Below are 11,989 nucleotides of genomic sequence, written 5' to 3' on the forward strand. Positions count from 1 at the left end.
TTCTGGGGCGGTTTTTGGGTGATTTTGGGTCAGTTTTGGGGTGATTTTGGGTCAGTTTTGGGGTGTTTGATACCTGTACTTTTTGGGGTGATTCTGGGGCGGTTTTTGGGTGATTTTGGGTCAGTTTTGGGGTGTTTTTGGGGCAGTTTTGGGGTGTTTGATACCTGTACTTTTTGGGGTGGTTCTGGGGCGGTTTTTGGGTGATTTTGGGGTGGTTTTGGGGTGATTTTGGGGCGGTTCTGGTACCTGCAGGTGGGAGAGCAGCCCCGAGAAGGAAACGTCCAGGCCTTTCACCACGTACGGCAGCGGCAGCAGCCGGCGGCCCCTGCGGACAGAGAGGGGGTTTGGGGTCAGATTTGGGGGTTTTGGGTCACTTTGGGGTGAATTCAGGGGGTTTGGGGTCAGATTTGGGGATTCTGGGTCACTTTGGGGTGAATTCAGGGGGTTTTGGGTCACTTTGGGGTGAATTCAGGGGATTTGGGGTCAGATTTGGGGATTCTGGGTCACTTTGGGGTGAATTCAGGGGATTTGGGGTCAGATTTGGGGGTTTTGGGTCACTTTGGGGTGAATTCAGGGGATTTGGGGTCAGATTTGGGGATTTTGGGTCACTTTGGGGTGAATTCAGGGCATTTGGGATCAGATTTGGGGATTTTGGGCTCAGTTTTTGGGGTCACTTCAGGGTATTTTTGGGGTCACTTTGGGCTCATTTTGAGCTTATTTCAGGCTCAGTTTTGGGCCCAATTCCAGTGTTTTTGGGGCTCAGTTTTGGGGTCGCTTTGGGGTATTTTTGGGCCCATTTCAGGCCGTTTTGGGCTCAGTTTCAGAGTCAGTTTTGGACTCAGTTTCAGGGTCAGTTTTGGGCTCATTTTGGGCCCATTTCAGGTGGTTTTGGGCTCATTTTTGGGCTCATTTTTGGCTCATTTTGGGCCCAATTCCGGTGTTTTCGGGGCTCAGTTTCAGGCTCATTTTTGGGCTCATTTTTGGCTCATTTTGGGCCCAATTCCGGTGTTTTCGGGGCTCAGTTTCAGGCTCATTTTTGGGCTCATTTTTGGCTCATTTTGGGCCCAATTCCGGTGTTTTCGGGGCTCAGTTTCAGGCTCATTTTTGGGCTCATTTTTGGCTCATTTTGGGCCCAATTCCGGTGTTTTCGGGGCTCAGTTTCAGGCTCATTTTTGGGCTCATTTTTGGCTCATTTTGGGCCCAATTCCGGTGTTTTCGGGGCTCAGTGTCAGGCTCATTTTGAGCTCATTTTTGGCTCATTTTGGGCCCAATTCCGGTGTTTTCGGGGCTCAGTTTCAGGCTCATTTTTGGCTCATTTTGGGCCCGTTTCCGCTGTTTTCAGGCCCCACCTCCTGGCCAGCTGCTCCACGTTGTAGCCGGGGCTGGGCGCGTTGGGGATCTGCGGGAGAGGGGCGTGGTCAGCGCGGGCGTGGCCGGTGGGCGTGTCCATCCCGGGGGTGGGCGTGTCCATCCCGGGGTGGGCGTGGCCCCGCGGGGTGGGCGTGTCCCACCTGCAGCAGCCGGGCCAATCGGTCGATGCAGTTGCCCACGGCCACGTCCAGGGTCTCGCCCAGGATCCGGTACCGGCGCCGCGCGAAGGCGATCACCTGCGGGGGGCGGGGCCTGTCGCGATATCCTCGCGACAGCGGCCATTTTGTGCCTCTGTCGTCGCGATAGCGGCCATTTTGTGTCTCTATCATCGTGACATATCACGATATCGGCCATTTTATCCCTTTATCATTGCAATATTGGCGATATCCTCGCGATAGCGGCCATTTTGTGCCTCTGTCGTCGCGATAGCGGCCATTTTGTGCCTCTGTCGTCACGATATGTCGTGATATCAGCCATTTTGTCCCTCTATTGTCATGATAGCGGCCATTTTGTGCCTCTATCCTCGCGATATCGGCCATTTTATCCCTCTATCGTCATGATATATCATAATATCGGCCATTTTATCCCTTTATCATTGCAATATTGACCATTTTATCTCTCTATTGTCACTATAGTGGCCATTTTATCCCTCTAGCATCGTGACATATCACGATATCGGCCATTTTATCCCTTTATCATTGCAACATTGACCATTTTATTCCTCTATCGTCGTGACATATCACGATATCAGCCATTTTATCCCTTTATCATTGCAATATTGGCCATTTTATCCCTCTATCGTCATGATATATCACGATATCGGCCATTTTATCCCTTTATCATCGCAATATCCGCCATTTTATCCCCCTATCATTGCAGTATCAGCCATTTTGTCCCTCTATTGTCACGATAGCGGCCATTTTGTGCCTCTACCCTCGCGATATCGGCCATTTTCTCCCTCTATTATCATGATATATCACGATATCGGCCATTTTATCCCTTTATCATCGCAATATCCGCCATTTTATCCCCCTATCATTGCAGTATCAGCCATTTTGTCCCTCTATTGTCACGATAGCGGCCATTTTGTGCCTCTACCCTCGCGATATCGGCCATTTTCTCCCTCTATTATCATGATATATCACGATATCGGCCATTTTATCCCTTTATCATCGCAATATCCGCCATTTTATCCCCCTATCATTGCAGTATCAGCCATTTTGTCCCTCTATTGTCACGATAGCGGCCATTTTGTGCCTCTACCCTCGCGATATCGGCCATTTTCTCCCTCTATTATCATGATATATCACGATATCGGCCATTTTATCCCTTTATCATCGCAATATCCGCCATTTTATCCCCCTATCATTGCAGTATTATAGCGGCCATTTTATCCCTTTATCATTGCAATATTGACCATTTTATCCCTCTATTGTCACTATAGCGGCCATTTTATCCCTTTATCATCGCAATATCCGCCATTTTATCCCCCTATCATTGCAGTATCAGCCATTTTGTCCCTCTATTGTCACGATAGCGGCCATTTTGTGCCTCTACCCTCGCGATATCGGCCATTTTCTCCCTCTATTATCATGATATATCACGATATCGGCCATTTTATCCCTTTATCACCACAATATCGGCCATTTTGTGCCCCTATCATTGCAATGTCAGCCATTTTGTCCCTCTATCCTCATGATAGCCGCCATTTTGTCCCTCTATCGTCACGATACCCCGCGATATCGCCCCCCCGCCGCCGCGATACGTCGCGACATGGGCCCCGCCCCCACCTGGGTGTTGCCGCCGCTGACGTAGAGCACGAGGGGGTCGGGGGCGGGGCCGAGGGCGCGCCCCATCTCGATGTGCCCCACGCAGTGGTTGACGGCCAGCAGGGGGCGCCCCCAGAGCTGCGCCAGCGTCCGCGCCACGGCCGCCACCACCGCCAGGGGGGAGCCCATGCCCGGGCCTGGGGGGGGAACCCCCCCACGGGGGTGAATGGGAGGGGGCCATTTTATCCCTTTATCATTGCAATATTGGCCATTTTATCCCTCTATCGTCATGATATATCACGATATCAGCCATTTTATCCCTTTATCATCACAATATCGGCCATTTTGTGCCTCTATCATTGCAATATCAGCCATTTTATCCCTCTATTGTCACTATAGCAGCCATTTTATCCCTCTATCGTCATGATATATCACGATATCAGCCATTTTATCCCTTTATCATCACAATATCGGCCATTTTGTGCCCCTATCATTGCAATGTCAGCCATTTTGTGCCTCTACCGTCACGATAGCCGCCATTTTGTCCCTCTATCACCGCGATACCCCGCGATATCGCCCCCCGCCGTCGCGATACGTCGCGACATGGGTCCCGCCCCCACCTGGGTGTTGCCGCCGCTGACGTAGAGCACGAGGGGGTCGGGGGCGGGGCCGAGGGCGCGCCCCATCTCGATGTGCCCCACGCAGTGGTTGACGGCCAGCAGGGGGCGCCCCCAGAGCTGCGCCAGCGTCCGCGCCACGGCCGCCACCACCGCCAGGGGGGAGCCCATGCCCGGGCCTGGGGGGGGAACACCCCCACGGGGGTGAATGGGAGGGGCCGGGACCCCCGAAAACCCCAAAAACTGAAAAATCCACCCCGAAAACCCCAAAGCCCGCCCAATATAACCCAAAAACACCCCAAAATCCCCCCAAAAACCGCCCCAAAACCCCCAAAATCCACCCCCAAAGTGAACGGGAGGGTCCAGGACATCAAAAACCACAAAAACCACCCCAAAATCCCCCCAAGAACTGCTCCAAAACACCCAAAATCCATCCCCACAGTGAATGGGAGAGTCCAGGACACCCCCCAGAGGAGTGGGAGGGTCTGAAAGCCCAAAATCCACCCAAAAAACCCCTCAAAACCACCCCAAAAACCCCAAAATGCTCAAAATCCACCCCCGGGGTCAGTGGGAGAGTCCGGGACCCCCCCAGGGGGGAGTAGGAGGGTCCAGGACCCCAAAAAACCACAAAATCCACCCCGAAAACCCCAAATGCTCCAAAACCCCCAAAATCCGTCCCCACAGTGAATGGGAGAGTCCAGGACACCCCCCAGAGGAGTGGGAGGGTCTGAAAGCCCAAAATCCACCCCAAAAACCCCCCAAAACCACCCCGAAAACCCCAAAATACCCAAAAATCCCCCCAAAATCCACGCCCGGGTACAGTGGGAGAGTCCGGGACCCCCCCAGGGGGGAGTAGGAGGGTCCAGGACCCCAAAAAACACAAAATCCACCCCGAAAACCCCAAAGTCCCCCCAAAATACACCAAAATCCCCCGGAAAACCGCCCCAAAACCCCCAAAATCCACCCCCAAAGTGAATGGGAGGGTCCAGGACATCAAAAACCACAAAAACCGCCCCAAAATCCCCCCAAAAACCGCCCCAAAACCCCCAAAATCCGTCCCCACAGTGAATGGGAGAGTCCAGGACACCCCCCAGAGGAGTGGGAGGGTCTGAAAGCCCAAAATCCACCCAAAAAACCCCTCAAAACCACCCCAAAAACCCCAAAATGCTCAAAATCCACCCCCGGGGTCAGTGGGAGAGTCCGGGACCCCCCCAGGGGGGAGTAGGAGGGTCCAGGACCCCAAAAAACCACAAAATCCACCCCGAAAACCCCAAAATCCACCCCGAAAACCCCAAAATCCACCCCGAAAACCCCAAAATCCACCACAAAAACGCTCAAAAACCCCCAAAACCACCCAAAGCCCACACCAAAACCACACCAAAAATCCCCAAAACCCACCCCCAGGGTCAGTGGGAGGGTCCGGGAATCCCCCAGGGGGCAATGGGAGGGTCCAAAATACCCCAAAAACTCCAAAACCCACCCCAAAGCCCCCCAAAAACCACCCCCAGGATGAATGGGAGGGTCCAGGACCACGCCCCCAGAAGAGTGGGAGGGTCTGAAATATCCCAAACCCACCCCAAAGTGAATGGGAAGGTCCAAACCCCCCCCCCGGGGGGAGTGGGAGAGGCCAGAGCCCCTAAAATGTCCCCCAAACCCCAACGGGAACCCCAAAAACGCCAATGGGAACCCCAAAACCCAGACCTATGGGGTCTGTGGGGTCCCGGTGCCGTTCCCGGTTCCCGTTCCCGGTCCCTACCCTTGGTGAAGGCCACGCCGTCGATGTCCTCCGGGCCCAGCCCGGCCTCGCTCAGCGCCGCCCGCACCAGCCCCAGCAGCGCCGCCCGGTGGTGCCGCCCGGTGGGCCCGGGGGCGAACCCTGCGGGGGGAATGACGTCAGCACCGGGGCACCGGCAGCGGGAACGGCGGAGGGGGACGGGCAGTGACGTCACCGTGTCCCGGCGGCGTGACGTAGGTGGCGCGGCGGTTGCTGAGGACGGCGCCGTCGCGCACCACCCCCGCCCCCACCTTGTTGGCGGAGCCCTCCAGGCCCAGCACGGTCGGCATGACGTCACGCCGGTGGCGCTGGCCCGCGGGGTGACGTCACGCCGCCGCTCGGCTCCGCCGCTCCCTCACGGCGCTGCTCCCGCCGCTCCGCTGCGTCACTTCCGCTTCCCGCCTTATCCTCCTCCTCCGTGAGCGTTTCCGGTTCCGGCCACGCCCCCTCCGCCGAGCATCCCCCTCACGCTTCCCGCGCGCAGAGCCGCTCGCGCCGCTGCCCCCGCCGCTCCGCTGCGTCACTTCCGCTTCCCGCCTTAGCCGCCTCCGAGAGCGTTTCCGGTTCCGGCCACGCCCCCTCCGCCGAGCATCCCTCTCACGCTTCCCGCGCGCGGAGCCGCTCGCGCCGCTGCCGCCGCCGCCGCTGATTGGTCCCGCGCCTGAGGCACGGCGCGCTCTGATTGGCTCCGCACGCCGAGGCACGGCGAGCCCTGATTGGCCCCGCGGTCTGAGGCACGGCGAGCCCTGATTGGCCCCGCGCCTGAGGCACGGCGAGCCCTGATTGGTCCCGCGCCTGAGGCACGGCGCGCTCTGATTGGCCCCGCGCGCTGAGGCACGGCGAGCCCTGATTGGCCCCGCGGTCTGAGGTACTCCGCGCTCTGATTGGCTCCGCGCGCTGAGGCACGGCGAGCCCTGATTGGCCCCGCTCCTGAGGCACGGCGGGCTCTTATTTGCCCCGTTGGCTGAGGCACGGCGCGCTCTGATTGGCCCCGCGCACTGAGGCACGGCGCGCTCTGATTGGCCCCGCGCGCTGAGGCACGGCGCGCTCTGATTGGCGGGCGGCAGAGCGCTGAGGAGGAGGGGGGCGGGTTTAACCGGGAGAAGGGCGGGCGCTGATTGGACACTGCGGGAGATGATTGGCAGCCGGCGGGGGTGAGGGGGAGCGCAGAGGGCGGGATCGGGTCCGTTCGGAGCCGGTTCGGGTCCGTTCGGAGCCGATCGCTCCCGGTTCGGGTCCGTTCGGAGCCGATCGCTCCCGGTGCCGCTTCGGGCCCGTTCGGACTCGGTTCGGAGCCGGTTCGGGCCCCGGTCCCGCCCCCAGGGCCGCACGTGGCGGCGGCGGCGCTGATTGGCTGCCGCTGCGTGAGGGGAGGCGCGCTCTGATTGGCTGGGCTGTGAGGGGGAGGCGGGTGTTAAACCAGGGCGCGCTCTGATTGGCTCCAGGGGCGAGGCTTGAAGGCCGGAGGGGCGTGTCCAGCGGCGGAAGGGGCGGGGCCAGCGCCATGCCGAAGCGCGGGAAGAAGAAGGAGGAGAACGGGAGCGGGGACGAGGCCGGTGAGTGACCAAAATAAAACAAAATAAACCAGTATAAATCAATAAAGACCAGTATAAACCAGTACAAACCGCCATCCCCGCAGGCCCCGCCCCCGCCAAGGCTCCCAAGGCGTCGCCGGCCCCGCCCTACGAGGACCCGCCCACCCGCGAGGCCACGCCCGATGGGCGGCGCTGGACGCTCAAGGTGACGTCATGGAACGTGGACGGGCTGAGGGCGTGGCTGCGCAAGGGCGGGGCCCAGGTGAGAGGGGCGGGGCTTGTGGGGGTGTGGGAGGGGCCAATCTCTGGTTTTGGAGGGGTTTTTTTACCATTTTGGGTTAATTTTAGACTATTTTTTATAATTTTATATAAGTTTTTGAGACTTTTTTACCATTTTGCATTGATTTCTGACAAGTTTTTTACCATTTTGGGTTAATTATTGACAATTTCCTATCTTTCTGGGCTAATTTTTGAGATTTTATTATCATTTTATGTTAATTTCGGAGGGTTTTTGACCATTTTGTGGTAATTTTGCCCATTTTTTACCATATTCAGGGATTTTTGGGATCCCCATTAGGTGGAGAATTTTTCACCATTTTGGGTTTATTTTGGGGCAGCTTTTCACCATTTTTAGGCATTTCTCTACAGTTTTCCACCATTTTTTCATAATTTTTATACTTTTTCATCATTTTTTGTCATTTTTGGTCAGTTTTTCACCGTTTTTCTGTATTTTTTGTCTCCAGTGGGTACAGGAAGGGATTTTCAGTGTTTTGGGGTGGTTTTGGGTTGATTTTGGGACATTTTTCACCAGTTTTGGGTGTTTTAGTCCAGTTTTTCACTGGTTTTTGATATTTTAATGTAGTTTTTCACCAGTTTTGGGTATTTTCGTATAGTTTTTCACCAATTTGTATATTTTGTTCTCAAGTGGATGCAGGAAGGGTTTTTCAGTGCTTTGGGGTGTTTTTGGGGTTATTTTGGGCCGTGTTTTGCTGGTTTTAGGTGGTTTTGTTAAGTTTTTCATAGTTTTTTAATATTTTTTAACAGTTTTTCACCGATTTTGGGTTTTTTAATACAGTTTTTCACTGTTTTGGGATGTTGTTTCACCAGCGGGTACAGGAAGGGTTTTTCAGTGTTTTGGGGTGTTTTGGAGGTTATTTTGGACCCTTTTTTGCTGGTTTTAGGTGGTTTTGGTAAGTTTTTCGTCGTTTTTTAATATTTTTTAACAGTTTTTCACCGATTTTGGGTGTTTTTGCTCCCCAGTGGGTGCAGGAGGAGGCCCCGGACGTGCTGTGCCTGCAGGAGACCAAGTGTGCCGTGTCAGGGTGTTTTTACGGGTTTTTTAACTGTTTTTGGGCTGTTTTTCACCGATTTGGGGTATTTCAGTAGCGCTTTTTCCATTTTGGGTTAATTTTGATGGGATTTTTCACTGTTTTTTCGTGTTTTTGGCCCGCAGTGGGTGCAGGAGGAGGCCCCGGACGTGCTGTGCCTGCAGGAGACCAAGTGTGCCGTGTCGGCCGTGCCCCCCGAGGTGCGGGCGCTGCCGGGGCTGCCGCACCAGTTCTGGTCCAGCGCCAAGGACCGGCCGGGCTACAGCGGCGTGGGGCTGCTGGCCAAGACCGAGCCTCTGGACGTCACCTACGGCATCGGTGAGAGCCCCGAACCGCCCAAAAATCGCCCCAAAAACGGCCACGAAATTAGCTAAATCTATCGGCCCAAAATCGGCTTGAAATCACAAAAAACTGCCCCAAAATCACCCCAAACCACCACAAAATCACACCAAAATTACCCCAAACTGCCCCAAAATCACCCCAAACCACCCAAAAATCACCCCAAGCCGCCCCAAACCACCCCAAAATCATCTCAAACTGCCTCAAAATCACCCCAAAAACAGCCCCGGGATTGTCCTGGAATTGCACAAATTTGTCGGTCCAAAATCGGCCTGAAATCGCCCCAAAACTGCCCCCAAATCACTCCAAACTGCCCCAAAATCACCTAAAACCACCCAAAAATCACCCCAAGCCGCCCCAAACCACCCCAAAATCACCTCAAACTGCCTCAAAATCACCTCAAAAACAGCCCCGGAATTGTCCAGGAATTACACAAATTTGTCGGCCCAAAATTGGCTTGAAATTGCACCAAAACTGCCCCGAAAACGCCCCAAACTGCCTCAAAAACACCCCAAACAGCCCCAAAACTACCCAAAATCACCCCAAACAGCCCCAAAATCATCCCAAACAGCCCCAAAATTCCCCAAAATCACCCCAAACAGCCCCAAGGTCACTCCAAGCAGCCCCAAAATCACAACAACCAGCCCCAAAATCACCCCCAAGCCGTTCCAAACCTTTCCCAGTCTGCTCAGTCCCCGTCCCAGTCCCTCCCAGTCCATTCCAGTCCCCCTCAATCCCCTCCTGGTCCATCCCAATCCCCTCCCAGTCCCTCCCAATCCTTTCCAGTCCCTCCCAGTCCCATCCAGCCCTTTCCCAATCCACTCCAGCTGTCTCTCCATTGCTCCCAGTCCCCTCCCAGTCCCTCACAATCCCCTCCCACTCCCTCCCAATCCACTCCAGCTGTCTCCCAGTTGCTCCCAGTCCCTCCCAGTCCTCTCCCAGTCCCTTCCAATCCCTCCCAATCCACTCCCAATCCCTCCCAGTCCCTCCCAATTCCTCTGAATCCCCTCCCAGTTGCTCCCAGTCCCTCCCAATCCCCTCCCAGTCCCTCCCAATCCACTCCCAATCCCTCCCAGTCGCTCCCAGTCCCTCCCAGTCCTCTCCCAGTCCCTTGGTATTAATGGCCTTTAATTGGATGGATTTTGGTCCAAAATGGGCCCAATTTGGACCAAAATTGGCTCAGAATCCAAGTTCGACTTCCATGGTATTAATGGCCTTTAATTGGATGGATTTTGGTCCAAAATGGGCCCAATTTGGACCAAAATTGGCTGAAATTCGCTCAAAATTGTCTTAAATTCGCTTAAAATTAAAGTTCCAGTTCATGGCATTAGCCGCTTTTAATTGGATGGGTTTTGGTCCAAAATTGGCTCAAATTTGCTCAAAATTGGCTCAAATTTGCTTAGAATCGAAGCTGGAGATTGATGACGTCGTTCGGTTTTAATTTGACATGTTTTGGCCCAAAGTTGTCTTGAATTTGCTCAAAATTGGCTCAAATTCACTTAAAACCGAAGTTCAAGTTCGATGGTGTCAACCGTTTTTAGTTGGATGGGTTTCGGTACAAAATCGGCTCAAATTTGGTCAAAATCGGCCTAAATTCACTCGAAATCAAAGTTCGAGTTTTATTGTATTAACCGCTTTTAATTCAACGGGTTTTGGCCCAAAATTCGTTCGATTTTGCCCAAAATTTGCTCAAATTCGTTCAAAATTGGCTTAAATTCGCTTAAAATTAAAGTTCCAGTTCATGGCATTAGCTGCTTTTAATTGGATGGGTTTTGGTCCAAAATTGGCTCAAATTTGGTCAAAATTGGCCTAAATTTACTCAAAATTGGCTTAAATGTGCTCGAAACAGAAGTTTGAGTTTGATGGTGTTGACCACTTTTAATTGGATGGGTTTTGGTCCAAAATTGGCTCAAATTTGGTCAAAATTGGCCTAAATTTACTCAAAATTGGCTTAAATGTGCTCGAAACCGAAGTTTGAGTTTGATGGTGTTGACCACTTTTAATTGGATGGGTTTTGGTCCAAAATGGGCCCAATTTGGACCAAAATTGGCTGAAATTTGCTCAGAATCCAAGTTCGACTTCCATGGTATTAATGGCCTTTAATTGGATGGGTTTTGGCCCAAAATTGGCCCAATTTGGACCAAAATTGGCTGAAATTTGCTCAGAATCCAAGTTCGAGTTCATGGCATTAACGGCTTTTAATTGGATGGGTTTTGGCCCAAAATTGGCTCAATTTCGCCCAAAATTTGCTCCAATTCGCTCAAAATTGGCTCAAATTCACTCAAAATTGGCTGAAATTCACTCAAAATTGGCTTAAATTCGCTTAAAATTAAAGTTCCAGTTCATGACATTAACCGCTTTTAATTGGACGTGTTTCGGCCCAAAATTGGCTCAATTTTGCCCAAAATTTGCTCAAATTCGCTCAAAATCACTCGAAGCTAAACGCTTTTAATTGGATTTGTTTTTGACCCAATTTTACCTCAATTTAGCCCAAAATCGCTTTGGAACGAGCCAGTGTTTGACTGAGCTGGGGTTGGGTCAAAATTCTCTTAAAATCGGCCCAAAATCGGCTGAAATCGGCTCAAAAATGGCTCGGAGTCTGGCGGTGATGACGTCATCGAAGCCGAGATGGCGCCGCCTGGTTTTAATCAGGTGCTGACCCAAAATGTCCCAAAATTGCCCCAAAACCGACCTGGAACCGCCCCGGTTCGGGGGCTGATGACGTCACCAGCCCCAGGACGGCGCCCCGCCCTCCTTTTTACCCAAATTCCCCCAAAACCGCCCAAATTCGGGTCCTGATGACGTCATAAGCTCTGCAGTGGCGCCCTGCCTTCGTTTTTCACCCCAAATTCCCCCAAAATTTCCCGGATTTGGGTCCTGATGACGTCATCATCCTCAAGATGGTGCTCCACCCTTGTTTTTACCCCAGATTTTCCCAAATTCCCCCAAATTTGGGGTCTGATGACGTCATCAGCCCCACAAGGTCACTCTATCCTCATTTTTACCCCAAATTTCCCCAAAATCGCCCAAATTCGGGCGTTGATGACGTCATCACCCCCAAGATGGCGCCCTACTTCCTTTTTTCACCCAGATTTTCCCAAATCCCCCCAAATTTGAGGGCTGATGACGTCACCATCCCCAAAATTGTGCCCCACCTTTGTTTTTTACCCCAAATTTCCCCAAAACCGCCCAAATTTGGGCCTCTCAGGTGCTGCTCGGCCCCGCCCCCCCAGGCCCCGCCCCCTCAGGGAAGCCC

The 11,989-nt window shown here is 53.3% G+C and overlaps 2 protein-coding genes across 2 annotated transcripts in view; one reads left to right on the forward strand and one right to left on the reverse strand.

Moving 5' to 3' along the window:
• Positions 1-5,950, reverse strand: part of LOC120508654 (O-sialoglycoprotein endopeptidase) — a 9,396-nt gene extending 3,446 nt beyond the window's left edge. The window contains exons 1-6 of the mRNA XM_039722465.1: positions 5,707-5,950; positions 5,514-5,633; positions 3,761-3,936; positions 1,512-1,607; positions 1,350-1,399; positions 247-325 (exon numbers count right to left, since the gene is read on the reverse strand). Coding sequence (XP_039578399.1) covers positions 247-325; positions 1,350-1,399; positions 1,512-1,607; positions 3,761-3,936; positions 5,514-5,633; positions 5,707-5,821 — 636 coding nt within the window. The 5' untranslated portion in view covers positions 5,822-5,950. The remainder of the gene's footprint in view (positions 1-246; positions 326-1,349; positions 1,400-1,511; positions 1,608-3,760; positions 3,937-5,513; positions 5,634-5,706) is intronic.
• A 1,026-nt stretch (positions 5,951-6,976) lies between these two features.
• LOC120508653 (DNA-(apurinic or apyrimidinic site) endonuclease-like) lies at positions 6,977-8,768 on the forward strand. Its single transcript, XM_039722464.1, has 3 exons — positions 6,977-7,087; positions 7,171-7,328; positions 8,520-8,768. The coding sequence occupies exons 1-3, from the start codon at positions 7,036-7,038 to the stop codon at positions 8,766-8,768; spliced, it is 459 nt and encodes a 152-aa protein (XP_039578398.1). The 5' UTR covers positions 6,977-7,035.
• The last annotated feature ends 3,221 nt before the right edge of the window (positions 8,769-11,989 follow it).

Source organism: Passer montanus, unplaced genomic scaffold, assembly GCF_014805655.1.
Source record: "Passer montanus isolate IOZ18808 unplaced genomic scaffold, ASM1480565v1 scaffold484, whole genome shotgun sequence".
In the NCBI taxonomy this organism is placed as follows: Eukaryota; Metazoa; Chordata; class Aves; order Passeriformes; family Passeridae; genus Passer; species Passer montanus.

Bases quoted from the DNA above. Each gene is read 5' to 3' on its own strand.
- LOC120508653 (XM_039722464.1), top strand. From the start codon at position 7,036: ATGCCGAAGCGCGGGAAGAAGAAGGAGGAGAACGGGAGCGGGGACGAG. The intron at 7,088-7,170 runs GTGAGTGACCAA...CCATCCCCGCAG, and splicing joins CGGGAGCGGGGACGAGGCCG to GCCCCGCCCCCGCCAAGGCT. The intron at 7,329-8,519 runs GTGAGAGGGGCG...TTTGGCCCGCAG, and splicing joins TGCGCAAGGGCGGGGCCCAG to TGGGTGCAGGAGGAGGCCCC.